The 18,145-nt window shown below is 43.1% G+C and overlaps 1 protein-coding gene across 2 annotated transcripts in view; it reads right to left on the bottom strand.

The window, feature by feature from the left end:
* The window catches only part of ampd1 (adenosine monophosphate deaminase 1 (isoform M)), a 55,893-nt gene that overhangs the window by 28,795 nt on the left and 8,953 nt on the right, over positions 1-18,145 (bottom strand). For both annotated transcript variants that reach the window (XM_060845575.1, XM_060845576.1), the window contains 3 exons: positions 11,538-11,703; positions 4,623-4,842; positions 3,130-3,259 (listed from right to left, as the gene is read on the bottom strand). In XM_060845575.1, the coding sequence (XP_060701558.1) occupies positions 3,130-3,259; positions 4,623-4,842; positions 11,538-11,703 (516 nt within the window). The remainder of the gene's footprint in view (positions 1-3,129; positions 3,260-4,622; positions 4,843-11,537; positions 11,704-18,145) is intronic.

The following is an 18,145-nucleotide window of genomic DNA, read 5'->3' on the forward strand; positions in this document are numbered from 1 at the left end:
CTTTGTCTTGGTGAGTTGTTGTCTGAGAGTGGCTGTTGTTTTGTGTGCTGTTATGAGTCCTAGTGTCGCAGCAGTCTGGCTGTCAGTTCAGAGATGCTCCTGATGTGTGGGAGTGTGGCCAGTCCTTTGGGTTGTGGCATGTCCTCATTCCGTTGTCTTTCCCTGAGGCATCTGTTGATGAAATTGCGCAGGTATTCGTTTTTGGCGAATACATTGTATAGGTGTTCTTCTTCCTCTTTTTGCAGTTCTGGTGTGCTGCAGTGTGTTGTGGCCCTTTTGAACAGTGTCTTGATGCAACTTCTTTTGTGTGTGTTGGGGTGGTTGCTTTCGTAGTTCAGGACTTGGTCTGTGTGTGTGGCTTTCCTGGATACCTTTGTGCTGAATTCTCCGTTAGGTGTTCTCTGTACCATCACGTCTAGGAATGGGAGTTGGTTGTCCTTTTCTTCCTCTCTAGTGAATCTGATTCCTGTGAGTGTGGCGTTGACGATCCAGTGTGTTCTCTATTTCTGTGTTTTTAATGATTACAAAGGTGTCATCCACATATCTGACCCAGAGTTTGGGTTGTATTTGCGGTAAGATTGTTTGCTCTAATCTTTGCATTACTGCTTCTGCTATGAGTCCAGAGATGGGTGAGCCCATGGGTGTGCCATTGATTTGTTCATATATTTGGTTGTTGAATGTGAAGTGTGCTGTGAGGCACAGGTCCAATAGTTTGAGTATGCCGTCTTTGTTGATAGGTTCACCGTCCTGTTGTCTGTTCTGTATGTCCAGCAGGTTGGCTATTGTTTCTCTGGCTAGGGTTTTGTCGATAGAGGTGAACAGTGCCGTTACATCGAATGAGACCATGGTTTCTTCCTTGTCTACGTGTGTATTTCTGATGATGTCCAAGAATTCCTGTGTTGCTTGTATAGAGTGACTGTATCCGCTGATCAGGTGTTTCAGTTCCTGCTATAGCTCTTTAGCCAGTTTGTGTGATGGTGTCCCTGGTAGTGATACTATGGGTCTGAGAGGGATGTCTGGTTTGTGCACTTTAGGTAGTTCATAGAATTTGGGAGTGTTGTTGCTTTCAGGTTTCATTCTTTGTAGGTCAATCCTGGTTATCTGTCCGTTGTTTTGTAGGTTCCTCAGTGTGTTTTTTATCCTATTAATGAGCTGTGGGGTGGGGTCAAACTCCCTTTTTTGGTAGGTGTTGGTATCTGCAAGTAGTTGTTGCGCTTTTTGGATGTACTCTGCTTTGTCTTGGATGACCGTCATTCTGCCTTTGTCTGCTGGTAGTATGATTATGTTCTTATCATTTCTTAGTGCTTTTAGTGCTTCCCTCTCCTTGGTGCTGAGGTTATGTGTTTGTCTTTTCCTTGTTATCAGAGGTACAATACTTTGTCTCACTGTTTGTTGTGTCTCTTCTGTCAGTCCATTGTTCCTGAGTGTGCATTCTAGTGCTGCTAGGAAGTCTGCTGTCTTGGTGTCCATGTGGTTGTAATTGAGTCCCTTGGCCAGTATTGTTCTTTCCATGTCTGTGACCCCTACATCAATTACTTGTTTCAATCTTGACAGATCTGTTTAACAGAAGATTCATTTTTGGTGCCCAAGATCTGACTGCCACTTCTACTTTCCTCTAAGAGATTATCCCCCTCAACAGCTCCTGAAGTGGTATATCTCTGTTAGAGAGAGGAATAGCTACAGGGGACTCCTGCACTTACTTCCCACCTGTCCTGATAATCACCCACCTACCTGTAGTGTAACCACCTCTTTAAAGCTACTAACCATCACACTCTGTGCCTCAGTGACTAACTGCCTCTCCAAATGACCTGGTATGAGACAGATCCAAACACACCTCATGTAGTTCGGCTCCAGGGACAGTCAACGGTTCCCTAGTCTCCCATATCTGACAGGTGGGGCACGCCTTCTCCATTAGCGGCCTTAGTTGCCCCTTAAAAATTTGCTCATGTAGATTTGCCCAAAAAGAAGCACAGTTTTCTCAAATCCAGTGTTTTAGACTGACTGCTGCTGACACTCTGTGCTGGGAGAACTTAAGGTCTATATTTTATATTATAAGGCCGAAATTAAGAAACTTGAAATACAACTTATTTTTAAAGCAACTTATTTTAAGTCTCCCTTACATTTTAATTTTAACCATGCAAAAGGGGAAAAAAATTAAGACTTAAATTCTTATAAATCTAGGACTTAGCTTAAACTCCCAACAACCTGAAATAGTCTCCTCCTCAAACCCTCTATCAGTGGGCTCTCAACTTTCCAGCCCTGAGTCTCTTTCACATGGGGTAGCGTGCTGGCTGGGTGGTTAGCACTGCTGCCTCACAGCACGAGGGACTGGGGTTCAAGCCCCACCTTGGGTAACTGTCTGTGTGGAGCTTGCATATTTTCTGTATGTCTGTGGGGGTTCCTTCCCACAATCGAAAAGATGTGCAGGTCAGTGAATTGGCCATGCTAAATTGCCCATAGTGCTGGGTGCATTAGGTGAGATGAGATTCCCTACAATGTGGAAACAGGCCCATCGGCCCAACCAGTCCACCCCAATCCTCTGAAGAGAAAACCCACCCAGACCCATTTCCCTGTGACTAATGCACCTAACACTAGGGGCAATTTAGTATGGCCAATTCACCTGACCTGCACATTGTTGGACTGTGGAAGGAAACCAGTGCACCTGGAGGAAACCCACACAGACACGGGGAGAATGTACAAACTCCACACAGACAGTCACCCGAGGCTGGAATTGAACCTGGGACCCTGGTGCTGTGAGGTAGTAGTGCTAATAACTGAGCCACAGTGCCGCACATTAGTCATATGTAGTTAGGAGAATGGTTCTGGGTGGGTTACTCTTTGGACGGTCAGTGTGGACTTGTTGGGCTAAAGGGCCTGTTTCCATACTGTAGGGAATCTAATCTTATTCTTCATGTTGACAGCTGCCTAGCCTCTGTACCCATGTCTCTCTTTCACATCTGTCCACCTTTCTCTCCCTGTTTCTTTCCCTTTTTCCGCACTTCCATTTCAGTTTCACATTTGCTTTTGAGAGCCCCAATCAGAAGTTTGGGAAGAAAAGTAGTTCAGAAATAGTGTAAGGCACTCGTGTCACTTTTATAATACATGCCAAGATAACGAGAAACACTCCACCTTTCTGACATTGTAGAAATCTCTGTGAGGATTACTCTTCACTTCCTTCATCTCTTCCATTTCATTCAGCATCTCATGCAGGTTGAACTTAGAGTTCAGAAATTTCAAGCGACGGTGGGCATAGGTTTTCCTAAACCAAGGAACCCAGAGAAAAAATCCATCTCAGTCCAGTCATTTCAAAATAAAACAGAATCTGGTCTCAAACAAATTCCATTGCATGTGACCAAACAGGACTAATACAATAATGGGGAGGCGATGACTTAATGGTATTATTGTTGGATTGCTAATCCAGAGACCCTAATGTTTTAGTTTAGATTACCTAGTGTGGAAACAGGCCCTTCGGCCCAACAAGTCCACACCGACCCACTGAAGCGCAACCCACCCATACCCCTACATTTACCCCTTACCTAACACTACGGGCAATTTAGCATGGCCAATTCACCTAACCTGCACATCTTTGGACTGTGGGAGGAAACCGGAGCACCCGGAGGAAACCGACACAGACACGGGGAGAACGTGCAAACTCCACACAGTCAGTCGCCTGAGGTGGGAATTGAACCCAGGTCTCTGGCGCTGTGAGGCAGCAATGAGGCCACCATGTTCTGGAGACCCAAGTTTGAACCCTACCTTAGGAGATAATAGAAGTTGAATTTAGTAAAAATTTGGAAATAAAAGTCTAATGATCACCGTGTAATCATTGCTGATTGTCCAAAATACCCATCAGGTTCACTAATGTCCTTTAGGGAAGGAAACTGCTATCTTTACCTGGGCTGGTCTACATGTAACTCCAGACCCACAGTGATATGGTTGACTCTTAACTGCCTTCTGGGTAATTAGGGAAGGGCAATCAAGCTGTTCTAGCCTGTAATGCTCACATCCAGTGAATAAATAAAAATACAAACATTTATGCATTTAAATCAAACTCAGTTCCAGGAACTGGGTGCTTGGGGTTAATCCTGCCCAATCATATCCTGCCTAATCATATTGGGCAACCATTTTTCACCCTGTTCCATTGGATACTGCTAGTTCCCCAGTGATAGGGTCTGAAGATGGTATTGAATTATCTAGGCACAATGTGGGCAATAGCGGTGATGTGATCATGCTCTTTTGAACTTCCTTTTCAAACGTTCCCAAATCCAGACAATGGTTCATAACTCTTCTGAGATCTATGAACCAGGAATCCTGAAGAAGCTGGTCAGACTCCAGGAAAATTGGGAGTGGGGAGGGGTGATGATGTGTGAAGGCTAGGAGCCTATCAGATCAGGAGTGTATGGTATAGACTCACTATTCACATCCAGCCATTGTCACATTGTTCTGGATCCCTTTGATTGAAAACTGAACAATAATGGTTAGCCTGTGGTGAGCGAGTGTGCCAATATTAAACATGGGCTTATGGGTGTAGAGTGGTGTCTTGATTTTACAACCCATTAGGAAAACCAAATTCCCACGAATTTTAATTCACAAGGTTAGTGTTCAGTGATATTGTAACTTACACAGGCCCTTGAGCAATCAATGCGATTAGAAAGTTCATGTCATCTATAAAGGTGGCCAGGTCTGGATATGGTAAGTCTTTGGGTTCATTTCTCTTGACTGATTCATCATTTGCGTAAACGTAGATCACTCCGTCTGTCATCTTACACACGTAGCCAAGGTTTTCAGGAAAATCCTTTGGACTGAAAGGGTCTCCCCCTGTCTTTAAAGGTGGAGTAAATACTGAAACAAAATAATGAAAATATGTAGTCCATGTCCAAACAAAATTCCAGATACAAAGCATAAGATAAAGGTTGCCAGACCCCAGAAAGGTTCCCTGGCTTGTTACAGTTCCAGACAGAATATCCCAAATTGATGAGCCCCTGAGTAAGGAGAGACAAACTGACTCCCTATCTATTAATTCATCCTTTGGTTGGTTGCAACAAGACTGACTTAAGACAGACCCCCTTCATTTGTGGATATGTGCCCTTGCTATTGAGCAGGGTGTCATCAACACTCTCATTATCTTTGTGGTCACAAGCAAGCACAGTCCAGTCTATTCTGCCTTGTCTCTTCCCCTTCTATCACTTGCTCCTTCACCTTTATCCACCTATTGCTTTTCCAGTTACCTCCACCCAATCCCACCCCCCTCCCATTTATCTCTCAGCCCTCACCCAAAAGCCTCATTCCTGATGAAAGGCCTATACCCGAAACATCGATTCTCCTGCTCCTCAGATGCTGCCTGACCTGCTGTGTTTTTCCAGCACCACACTTTCGACTCTGATCTCCAGCATCTGCAGTCCTCACTTTCTCTTTGTATCTTACCCAGTTTGGCTAGCTGTTGTTTGAAGTTTGAGATTCCATGGATTTCTCTCTGTCTCTTATAATTTACATGCACATCCATTTGTCAGCATCTTTTAGAGAACATATTTTGGAACTACAAATGAAAGATGTTGACTGTGCTTCGAGACTCTGAGCCAAGACATCCACCATTTCTTCATCACTAATCTCTAACTTCCAACCTCTTTGCCTTGCCAGCTTATTAACATTGCTGTGGTGATACCACTTCTGAATCTGACACTATTGATCTCTTTTTAACAATGCAACTATATCCATACTGCCCTCCACCACCTACAAACACCCTGTGATGTTCATGTTTTGAAATAAAGACAGTACATCATTGCCAGTCATTCTACCCAAACTTCAATTCCATAAAACTAAGATCAGAGGGAATACTTTTCAGTGCTATGGGGAAAGAAAAGGGTATTGAAATTATTAGATAGGTCTTGCTGAGACATAATAGTCTCAACGGCCTCTGGCTGTGCTATTTCTTCTTATGACTCTATGATTGAGGATAATTCCTAATCCAGAGTACACAAAATAGTCCAGTGGTTATATTGAATCCATTTTTAGACCCAAATATAGGCCCAGATCTTCCTGTATGCATTGATGTTGAACGCATTGGCTCTATCCTTGAAGAAGACTACAACCATCCCTTTTTCAAGTTTACAACAGGAACTTCCAATCCTACCTGCAGCAACGATCAGTACAGCCTCTCCATGGAGGGGATCATTGGGCCCAGTAAGAGGTGGAGTGATAGAGTCATAACCACAGAAACAGATCCTTCAGTCCAATTTGTACATACTGACCAGACATCCCAATCTGACAATAGTCCCATTTGCCAGCATCTGGCCCATATCCTTCTAAACCCTTCCTATTCATGTACTATTCAGATGGCTTTTAAATATTTTAATTGTACCAGCCTCCACCATTTCCTCTGGCAGCTCATTCAATACACACACTATCCTCTACGTGAAAAAATTACCGCCCCTCGGTCCTTTTTAAATGTCTGCCCTCTCACCTGAAACCTATGTCCTCTAGTTTTCGACTCCCCTGTGCTGGAAAAAAGACCTTGGCTATTTACCCTATCCATGCCCTTCATGATTTTATAAACCTTTATAAGGTAAGCCGTCAGCCTCTGACGCTCCAGGGAAAACAGCCCCAGCTTATTCAGCCTCCCCCTATAGCTCAAACCCTTCAGTCCTGGCAACATCCTTGTAAATATTTTCTGCACCCTGTCATGAAGGGTCTGTTTCCATGCTGTACATCTCTATGATTCTATGTCAAAGAACAGAGCATGCCTCCCATTTCAAAAAGGTAGCTGCTATATCCAGGTAAGTTTTTAAAGGTCGAAGTTTTTCAGTGGGTGAGTTAGTGAATGAGTGAGCGGCTGAATGAAATGAAATGGGTGAGGAAGGTAGTGATTTATTTTGTGCTTTTAGCCAATGCTGCTGCCTCTCATTGAGAAATCCATCTGTGCTATCTCTGGGCTGTGTTGTGCTCCTATACCTGCACCTATTGCTCCTTATCTCTAACTCCAAGGTAGGCTCTTGAACTCCTTATATACTGTAACATTCCTTCTTATGCATCTGTATATAGGAGCTTCTCAAATACAGTTCTCTAGTGTAGTTCATTTGAGACTGGTGCCTTCTCTTTGACATGTGTCAGCCATGTGATCATGACTGACATGAATCTCATGTTACCTCAGATGGCTGGGTGCCTGGTCATCGAGCCAGCCGGGGTGTGGGAGAGGCGATTGGTATCTGAGGACCAAGAGGGGTAGTTGAGTTCGGGCTGTGGGGTGAAGGGCGGTTGTGTTGGCAGGAGGCCGGGGTGTTTTCCGGTGATAGTCAGCTCAGTTGGGAGAGATGATCAGGGAGAGTTGGCTGTGATGTTCCACTCAGTAATGTTGGCAATCACTGAGTCGCAGAAGCTTTTAAACAGTGTAATGTTTTCAGGGACAAGGATGTTGGTACATTCCGTGCATTGGGCCCAAGTCTCGGCTTGGAGCTCAAGGTCAAGGATATTTGCAGAAAGTCCCTGATAGCACAAACCATCTCATCCAGAGTGTAAATACTTTGAGCAATGGCAGCTCACATGTTTACGCCAAGATTGCTGTGTTGACATCCTTCTGCTAACTGATATTTCACATCCCAAGATCCAGCTACAGAAATATTTTGGCTTATATCATACTTTTCCAGAGTTTTAAAGTGTTGAAAGATAATAAACCAGCACAGCACTCTCATGAATAATTGGAATTGTCTTTCTAAAGAATGGCCACATAACGGAGCAGATCTCCCTTGGGCCAACACAGTGGCTCAGTGGTTAGCACTGCTGCCTCACAGCACCAGTGACCCAGGTTCGATTCCACCCTCAGATGACTGTCTGTATGGAGTTTGTGCATTCTCCCTGTGTCTGTGTGGGTTACCTCCTTCATTCCAAGGATGTGCAGATTGGCTGGAATCACCATGTTAAATGCCCCATAGTGTCAAGGGATGTGCAGGCTAGGTGGATTAGCCATGGGAAATGCCAGTTTGTAGGAATAAGGTGAAGGGTGCATCTAGTTGGGATGCTCTTCAGAGGGTCTGTGGATTTGATGGGCGAAATGGCCTACTTCCTTACTGTAAGGATTCTATGAGCTAAGAAGAACCCAGCCAGAGATGTCAGGCATACTAGCTTATATTGACTGCATTGCCAGCCCAGATAAATGGAGAGGATTAGTATCTGGTTATAAATCACCTTACACATAGGAAATGGTTCATATAAATGGATATGGAGAAATTGATCAACCAGCATGGACTCACATGTAACATGAGAAAAGCTGATAGAGAAAGACAGTTAGCTGAGTTGATGAAAGACCAGTGATTTGATGAGTAACATTTTAATTCACCCCCAGAGCAAGTATTTCCAAAGCAGTCAATACAGCAACAAACTTGACCACGTTCTTGTCCTTCTGATGAATTCTTTCCCAACTGATAGATTCCTAGATATGAGCTCCTGCCCCTAAGCTCCAAACCTAACATGGAACTGTCCAAAAATCTATCTTTATTCCCTCTATTACTTTCTATGTTTAATCAGTTAACCCTTGTATTGAGGGAAAGCCGCATGACATTAAATGTAGAGATGAAAGGACACTTTACATTGGAAAATCTGCTCTATCAATGCAATATGGGTATATTCTGCCTACAAACAACTTCAGCTGAAGAACTATGACATCATAGAATTAGATAGTACTACATACATTCCTGTAAGTCCCCTGTTCCTTAGGCACTGCATTCCTGATTCCATTAAATAAATCTCAAATCATTTCAGCCTCATCAAAATTGCCACATGTGAGGGGTATGTGCAATAGTGACCACCACAGTTCCAAAAAAAGGCAAAACAACGCTGTTAGATAAGGGAGAGGCGGTGGATTAGATCGCCATGTGAAGAAGGAAGATTAAAGAACATATTTACATGAACATACAAGTTGCAAGATGAAGGGCATTTGCCAACTGAACTTGCTCTGCCTTTTAATAGATTCATGGCTGATCTGATCATTGGATTTATTACATTTGGAAGAGAGTCCAAGGAAGTTTACGATCCAGGTTTGTAATTTAATGAAGGGCGTCAATATATAGAAGGAGATATAATGGACAAAATCATCATAGCAAAGCAAGAATGCATGGCTAATAACTAAAGAATCTTTGATATACAACTCCCTGCAGAATTCTACCTACCACATAATCCACTCTTTCATTAGCTTCACTGAAGTAAATCCTTATTTAATTGAACTCCACACTCCCAGTTGTTGGTTCTACTCTAGTCTGCCACTTATATTTGGTACAATTAATGACCCTCACATATGGATAGGTTACCAGGCTAGGCAGGCAAACTGCAGATTGAGTTTAATATAGAGAGCAGTGTGAGGTGACACATTTTAGCAGAAGTGTTAGAGAGAGGCTATCGACACGAAAGATTTTCTCAAGGGTTTTTAAAGCATTTCTGAAGTAAATAATCACAGACACCTGGCAGACACCAAGATATTTTAAGATGGCAGGTCATGTTGAAAATGTGTTTAGCAAAATATCCATCAATAGATACAAAGAGTGTAAATATAGGAAAGATATGCGGAATCTTTATAATGTTCTGGTTAGGCCTCAATCTGAGTATTGCACTCAGTTCTGTTCACCACACTCTAGGCAGGATGTGAAGCTCATGGAAAGGGCACAGACAAAATTTACCAGATTGGCTCCAAGGATGTGAAAATGAACCGTAATTGCTGCCCATGGTGGTGGGGGGGGTGGGGGGGGGGGGGGGGGGGGGGGGGGGGGAGGGGGGGGGGGAGGTGGTGGTGGTGGTGGTGGTGGTGGTAGAAACAGAGGTGGTGAACTATTAGCAAAGATGATTGGACAGAGAAGGAAGCATACTGGGCTATTAGGATGGGAAGGAGGGGCCAAGAATCAGACTGGCTGAATTAATCTACAGAGGGGTGGCACTTAGTATGTAAACCAAATGTCCCCCATTTGAGCAGTAAAGGCCCTACAACTGGATTAATTTAGATAAATATCACCAAATTATAATAAACATTCAATACATCATCCCTCTCTATCTGTGGAATGCTATCTAAAACAGGCCATGATTTGGAGATGCCGGTGTTGGACTGGGGTGTACAAAGTTCAAAATCACACAACACCAGGTTATAGTTCAACAGGTTTAATTGGAAGCACACTAATGTTCGGAGTGACACTCCTTCAGGACAATCACCTGATGAAGGAGCGTCGCTCCGAAAGCTAGTGTGCTTCCAATTAAACCTGTTGGACTATAACCTGGTGTTGTGTGATTTTTAACTTAAAACAGGCCAGTTCTTGTCAGATTGTCAAAAGTCTGAAACTAACCCCTCATCTTCCTCAACCATTCTCATCTTCCAATTTTGAAGCTTATGGTGACTATTTCTGGATAATCTCAGCCTCTCTCCCACTGCATTGGGTCTCGGTGTTGTCATTCAATCAGGTTTTGCAGCTTAAGAATGCAGTGAACCATTACTGATAGTATCAATGAGTGCCATGGAGGAACAGTCACTGAAGGTTGGCATGGAGGTGCAGCAGGTGGTGAGGAAAGCTAATGGCATGCTGGCCTTCATAGTGAGAGGATTTGAGTATCAGAGTAAGGATGTCTTGCTGCAGTTATACAGGACCTTGGTGAGTACTGTGTGCAGTGTTGGTCCCCTAGTCTGACTGAAGAACAATATTCTTGCTATTGAGGGAGACCACTGAAGGTTCACTGGACTGATCCCCGGGATGGCAGGACTGGCATGTAAAGACTGGATCAACTGGGCTTGTACTCACTGGAATTTAGGGAGGAATCTCATAGAAACATATAAAATCCAGATGGGACTGTGCAAGGCTAGATGTGGGAAGAATGTTCCTGATGTTGGGAAACTAGGGGTCACAGTCTAAGAGGAGAAATTGAGGACTGCAGATGTTGGAGATCAGAGCTGAAAATGTGTTGCTGGAAAAGCGCAGCAGGTCAGGCAGCATCCAAGGAACAGGAGATTCGACGTTTTGGGCATAAGCCCTTCTTCAGGATTCCTGAAGAAGGGCTTATGCCCGAAACGCCGAATCTCCTGTTCCTTGGATGCTGCCTGACCTGCTGCGCTTTTCCAGCAACACATTTTCAGGTCACAGTCTAAGAATAAAGGGTAAACCTTTCAGGACTAAGATGAGGAAGAATTTCTTCACTCAGAGAGTTGTGAACCTGTCAAATTCTCTCCCATGGGAAGCTGTTGGGGCCAGTTTGTTAGATATATTCAAGAGGGACATGGCCCTTGTGGCTAAAGGGATCAAGGGGTATGGAGAGAAAGCAGGAGTGAGATACTGAGATTGCATAATCAGCCATGATCACATTGACCAGTGGAGCAGAGTCAAAGGGCTAAATGGCTATCTGCTGCACCTATTTCCTATGTTTCTATAAAAGCATATGGATCTTTTGGCGATCTGAGAACAGTGCAAGAGTTGGCTTTGTCAGAGAGGTGCAATGAAAATGGTTGGATCAGAGTCTGAAACAGGACAAATAGTCTGAGTGAGTGAGAATCTTTCTTCAAGTGTTCTTCTCCTTACCTGGGTGCACTTCATTCTCCTCTTTCCATTGCTCGTTTTCCATGTTCCGCAGAAACTGTGCAGTGGTCCGACAGAATCGCTGAAATGATAGCCGCATGTATTTCTCCCGAATGGTCAAAGCTCGATACAGGCCCTTGCAGGCAAGTTCGAAATCTTCAATAGTTACCTGGTCATAAATGGTAAATAATCAAACTCGTGAGTTTGGAGTGGAGTGGAGTTTGCATGTTCTTCCCGCGTGTGTGTGGGTTCCCTCCAGGTGTTCCAGTTTCCTCCCACAGTCCAAGGATGTGCAAGTTAGGTGGATTGGCCATGCTAAATTGCCTGTAATGTTCAGGGATGTGTAGGTTAGGTGCATTCGTCAGGGGTAAATATAGGATAATAGGGTAGGGGAATGGGTCTGGATGGGTTACTCTTCGGAGAGTCAGTGTGGACTTGTTTGGCCAAAGGGCCTGTTTCCACACTGTAGGGATTCTATGATTCTATGATTCATGAGGAGTTTGGAGTCTCCCATGGCCCCTGAATTTCTCCAATCATCTTTCATCTTGAATCAATGTAGCCCCCTGTCAAACTAACAGTAAACAAAGGCTTTAAAAATGGACAAGACTCAAAAAGAACTGTCACCTAAACCTTTCAAAACCTTTGGAGCAGATGCAGATGCAGATACGATTTGCTAGGATGTACCAGGAACGAGGGGTACATCAGTTTTGTGGAAAGACTAAAGAGGGGATTGGTCTCTGTTGAGGACAGAAGGTTAAGGGGAGATTTGAAGATGATTTTCAAAATTATGAGAGGGGAGAAACTCTTGCCACAGCAGCTGTAGCCAAACAAAAGTTTGGTAATTGAACCAAAATGGAAGATGACAGTTTTGATCAGGAAAACACTGCCTGAGAAATTGGTGGAAGCAGATGCAAAAATGACTTTCAAAAGGAATTGAATGAATAATTGACAAAGAAGATATTTCAGGTTGGCACGGTGGCTCGGTGGATAGCACTACAGCCTCACAGCACCAGTGACCCAGGTTTGATTTCAGCCTCAGGCGACTCTCTGGTTAGAGTTTACACATTCTCCCCACGTCTGTGTGGGTTTTCTCTTGGTGCTCTGATTGCCTTCCACAGTACAAAGATGTGCAGGTTGGGTGGATTACCCATGGGAAAGTTGGGGTTATAGGGATGGGGTGGATATTCTTCAGTGGATTGGTGCAGACTTGATTGCTGAATGGCCTCTATCTGCACTGTCAGTTTCTATAATACAGGAGAGAGTAGAGGAGTGGTTCTAATTAGAGCTCTTTCATGTATTTGGAATAGATATTATATGCTGAACAACCACATATTATACTGTATATTCTTATTCTATGAGGTATCAGCCAAATGGGAGTGATATTGCATTACTATTGTGCGCAGATTCATAATATTTCTTTGTACTTATTTGGGTTGCTTCGGGTGCTATCATTATCCACTCTGGTCACTTCAATCATATCATATTTATGGCAGTAGCCAGCATATTTATAAACCTACAATATCATGCAGGGAAATTATAACTTGCATTGATTAGTAAATTGAAGAAGTTAAACTTGTTTAATTTCTTTATTCCCTTTAGACTTGACTGAAGTCAAGTTCTTTAATTTATTCACTAAGGGAAATGAACATCTCTGACTGGCAGCATTTGTTGCCCCTTCCTAGTTGCCCCTTGAGAAGGTGTTAGTGAGCTGTCTTCTTGAACTGCTACAGTCCACATGCAGTAGGGCGACCACAGTGCCCCTAGAGAGGGAATTCCAGGGTTTTGACACTGAAAGAAGAGCAATATATTTCCAAATTAGGATGATGAGTGGCCTGGAGGGGAACTTGCAGGTAATAGTGTTCCAATGTATCTGCTGCCCTTGATGGAAGCTATTGTGGGTTCGGAAGCTGCTGTCTAAGAATCGTTGCTGAACTTCTGTAGTGTAGCTTGTAGATGGTGCACACTGCTGCTACTGAGCATCTGTGATGGAAGAAGTGGATGTTTGTTGATATGATGTTGATCAAGCGGGCTGCTTTGTCCTGGATGGTGTCAAGCTTCTTGAATATTGTTGGAGCTGCACCCATCCAGGCAAGTGGAAAGTATTCCATTACGCTGCTGACTTGAGGTTTGTAGATGGTGGACAGCTTTTGGGGAGCCAGGAGGTGAGTTACTTGCCACAGTAATTCTAGCTTCTGACCTGCTCTTGTAGCTACTGTGTTTATGTGGTGAGTCCAAATGAATTTCTGGTCAATGGTAACCTCCAAGGAATTGATAATAGGGTATTCAGTGATGATAACACCATTGAGAGTCAAAAGGGGTGGTGGTTAAATCTTTTCTTATTTGAGATGGTCATTGCTTGGCACTTGTGTGGCATAAATGTTATTTGCCACTTCTTGTTGTATTTGAACATGGACTGCTTCAGTATCAATGGTGCTGAACATTGTACAAACATTAGCAAACATCCACATTTCTGACCTTACGTTGAAAGGTCATTGATGAACCAGCAGAAAATGGTTGCGCCTAGAACACCAACCTGAGGAACTCCTGCAAAGAAGTTCTGGAGCTGAGATGACTGACCTCCAATAACCATGACCATCTTCCTATGTGCTGGGTATGACTCCAACCAGTACAGAGATTTCCCATTCTTTCCCAAAGACTCCAATTTTGTTCGGGATTCTTGATGCTATATTCACACAGACCCAGCCAGCTTCAGCTGCTTCATCAATGACCTTGGCCCCATCATAAGGTTAGAAGTGGGAACGTTCGCCAATGATTGCACAATGTTCAGCACTATTCGTGATCCCTCCAGCACTGAAGCAGTCCATGTCCAAATGTAGGAAGATCTGGACAAGTATCTCAGGCTGACCAGTAGCAAGTAACATTCGCACCACACAGGTGTCAGGCAATGCCATTTCCAATAAGAGAGAATATCCCTTGATATTCACTGAAATATGAATACTATGACTGCAAAAGCAGGCCAGAGTAACTTACTATTCACCATTGATAAGCCATAAGTCAGGAATATGATAGAATAATGCTCAATTCCCTGGATGAGTGCAGCTTCAGCAACACACAAGAAACTTGACAGTACCCACAAATGTCCTCAACTTCCACCAATGATGTTCGGTAGCAGCAGTATGTATTATCTACTAGATGCCCCATAGAAATTCACCAAAGATCCTTAGATAGCACCTTCCAAACCCATGACCATCTTCATCTAGAAGGACAAGGCAGCAGATACATGGGAACACCACCAGCTGGAACTTCCCTCTGAAGCCACTCACCATCCTGAATTGGGAATATATCAAAGTTCCTTTAGTGTTGCTGGATCAAAATCCTGGAACTCCCTCTCTAGAGAGATTGTGGGTGTACCTCCAGTACATGGACTGCAGCTATTCAAGAAAGCAGCTCACTTCTCAAGAGCAACAAGGGGTGAGCAATAAAGTCTCCAGCCAGTAATGTCCATATCTCATAAATAAATAAAGGAAAGAACCTTGTAGCTAATTCTTAAGAGAAAAACTAAGGTGTGTTTGAATCTTTACTGATCAGTCAGTAGCGCCTCTTCCGCTGAGCCAGAAGTGGGTTCAGACCCCACTCGGAAACTTCCAGACCAAAAATGGAATAGTCATGATGTGGTTCAACAGGCCGATAGTCAGCTGGAGAATTCTTCCAGAGTTTCTCCAATAGTCCCCAAATGGGAACAAATGTGTGTGAGGATAGTGACAAACCTGATTGTTCTAAAACTCAAATACATAAAAAGACAATTCAATTTCTCAGTAGATTACTTTTAAAGTTTCTTAATTCAAATGATTTGATCATTCATTTACTGCACTGATTTCCCACTTCACACTATTTAAGATGATCAGTATTAGATCATTCACTATCTTTAGTCCAGGTCGCAATATTGATGGGTCAAGAACAATAAAAAAGCTAATCAAAAGAAACTCTGTAGGTAAGGCATTATCGATGGAAAGAAACATTTTCCATTTCATATTAATGACCTTTCTTCAGTGCTTATCAAACATTGAACATTCATCAGCCTGAGATATTAACTCTGTTTATCTCCATAAACGCTGCCTGACCTGAGTTTTTTTGACTTGTTTTCTTCCTATTTCAGATCATCACAGAATCCATACAGTGTGGAAACTGGGCGTTCAGTCTATCAAATCCACACCAATCCTTTTTCCGTAACCCTGCATTTCCAATGGCTGAAGCACCTACTCTGCACGTCTTTGGACTGTGGGAGGAAACTGGAGCACCCAGAGGAAACCCACGCAGATACAGGGAGAATGTGTAGTCTCCACACAGACAGTCATCCAAGGGTGGAATCAAACCAGTATCCCTGGCACTGTGAGGCAGCAGTGGTAACCACTGAGCCACCATACCATCGCACCTTTCACCACTGCAAACCCCTGCAGTATTTTGTTTTTTGCATTGAATGATTATGAATAGGCCATGAACAATTAAAGTGTGCACATAGATTACATGACTCAGCAATGCCTGCTGATGTATAGTATCTAATTATGCTTGGAAAAATTGTAATGGATCAACATCATTTGCTTTTGTTTTCTATCAACTAGTTTGCATTTTGTCAATTATTTTTATTGTTATCTATTGCAACTATATCAGCCAACTATTCACAGTTGGCTGCGAATTCAATGTCAGGTTGAGAGAGCAATATTTAGTGTCATGATCGGGAGTATATAGGCATGAAAGCATCCTCAGCTGACAGAGGCACCTCATAATGGAGAGCCAGCTGCTTCAGCTGTGGACTTAAAATAGGTGTCAGACCTTAGCAAGACTCTATTACAGTATGAACTCTGACTTGTGCTGAAATCTCCACATTGAATAGATGTGACTATCCCAAGTATCCAATATAAAAAGCTCAACTATTCTTGAAGTTATTAACTGTCCTGAAACACACTGCCCCATTCGAGAGGGACAACTGCTGGTGAGTTTGACCTGAGGGTCACCAGACCTCAGCTGAGGAGGCAGGCTACTATTCTGCCAGGACAGGAACTAAACCTATACTGCTTTGCAAACCAGTTTTCAGGCAGCTGCGTTAACACAGTGACTCACAGCTCCCTTAAAGCAGGCGATAATCCAAATCCCAAATACCAGGCATGGTTTCACACCCCTCTGAATGGAATTGATGCTTGTGAAAGATCAAGCACAAATGCCAAAACTGGTGAGAGTTTTAACATCCCCACCAAAGGAATCGATTAAGCTGCTGCTCAACAAATGCAAGAGAATAACTGATCCCTCAAATGTTTATACCCCTGAACATAAATGTTCGGGTTTACCACTGCAATATTAAAGTTATGATGTGGAAGAGCTAGACTGGGGGGGACAAAGTTAAAAGTCACACAACACCAGGTTATAGGCCAACAGGTTTAATTGGAAGCACTAGCTTTCGGAGCGACGCTCCTTCATCAGATAGTGATGAAGAAGCAGTGCTCCAAAAGCTTGTGCTTCCAATTAAACTTGTTGGACTATAACCTGGCATTGTGTGATTTTGATATTAAAGTTAGCCAGCCCTTTAAGGTCTTCAGCACATGCAATCACCTGGTTACAGGAGAGGGAAAGCTAAGCAGGTAGCAGGGTGGGAGAAAAATAGAAGGGTATGTTGATAGGATGAGATGGAATATAGTGCGAGGTCGCTCCTGAGTACAGGAAACACCATTTAGGACCAGAAATTATTTTGCTCAAATAATTTGGTTCTGTACTGTAAATTTTATATAATTCTAGGAAAACTTGAAATAACCGCTACTTTTGTCATAGTTGCTTTAACTCTGAGAAGCCTGTTTTTTTTAGCTAAATAAAAGCAGAAGGAACTGCGGGTGCTGTGAATCAGAAACAAAATCAGAAATTGCTGTGAATCTCAGCAAGACTGGCAGCACCTGTGGAGAGAAATCAGAAATAATGTTTTAGGTCATGTGATCTTTCCTCAGAGCTGGGCAACAATTCTGAGGAAGGGTCACTGAAGGCACGATGTTAATTCTGATTTCTCTCCACAGATGCTGCCAGACCTGCTGAGATTCCCAGCAATTTCTGTTGTTAATGTTTTGTTCTGATGCAAGGTCACAGATAGATAACGTTAGTGCTATTTCTCTCTCCACAGATGCTGAGTATTTCCAGCATTTCATTTTAGTTTCTCACCAAACTGTTCACAAGACCATTTTTTTTTGTCTTTCATCACATAAACCTCCAACTTCTCTTCACCTGCCACATTCTCATTCTCCGTCTTATCTGGTGATCTTCCAGACTATCTTTTCTACATTTCCTCATCACACTAGGGCTGATCACCTGGTTTGTTGACAATTAAGTGATAAGCCAAGAAATGAAGTTACAGATTATCAGGCAAGCCATTTCTGCTGGTGTTCACAGCCCACAATACCTCAAGAATACACAGTTTTGTACTTCAAAATAATAAACGGCGTCTTCCAGGGCATGGATTCCATGAGGACTCTGCACTGATTACCTCTGCCAATTCTCTCATGGAAAGATCCTTCTGTGACAACTAAATTCACGAGGATGAGGTCAAGTAATTCATTACTTTGAATTAGTTCTCTCAGCTGCTTCAATTAGACGAGGGCTGATCGTGTAGTGGT

This window comes from Hemiscyllium ocellatum, chromosome 26 (assembly GCF_020745735.1).
Source record: "Hemiscyllium ocellatum isolate sHemOce1 chromosome 26, sHemOce1.pat.X.cur, whole genome shotgun sequence".
NCBI classification, from domain to species: Eukaryota; Metazoa; Chordata; class Chondrichthyes; order Orectolobiformes; family Hemiscylliidae; genus Hemiscyllium; species Hemiscyllium ocellatum.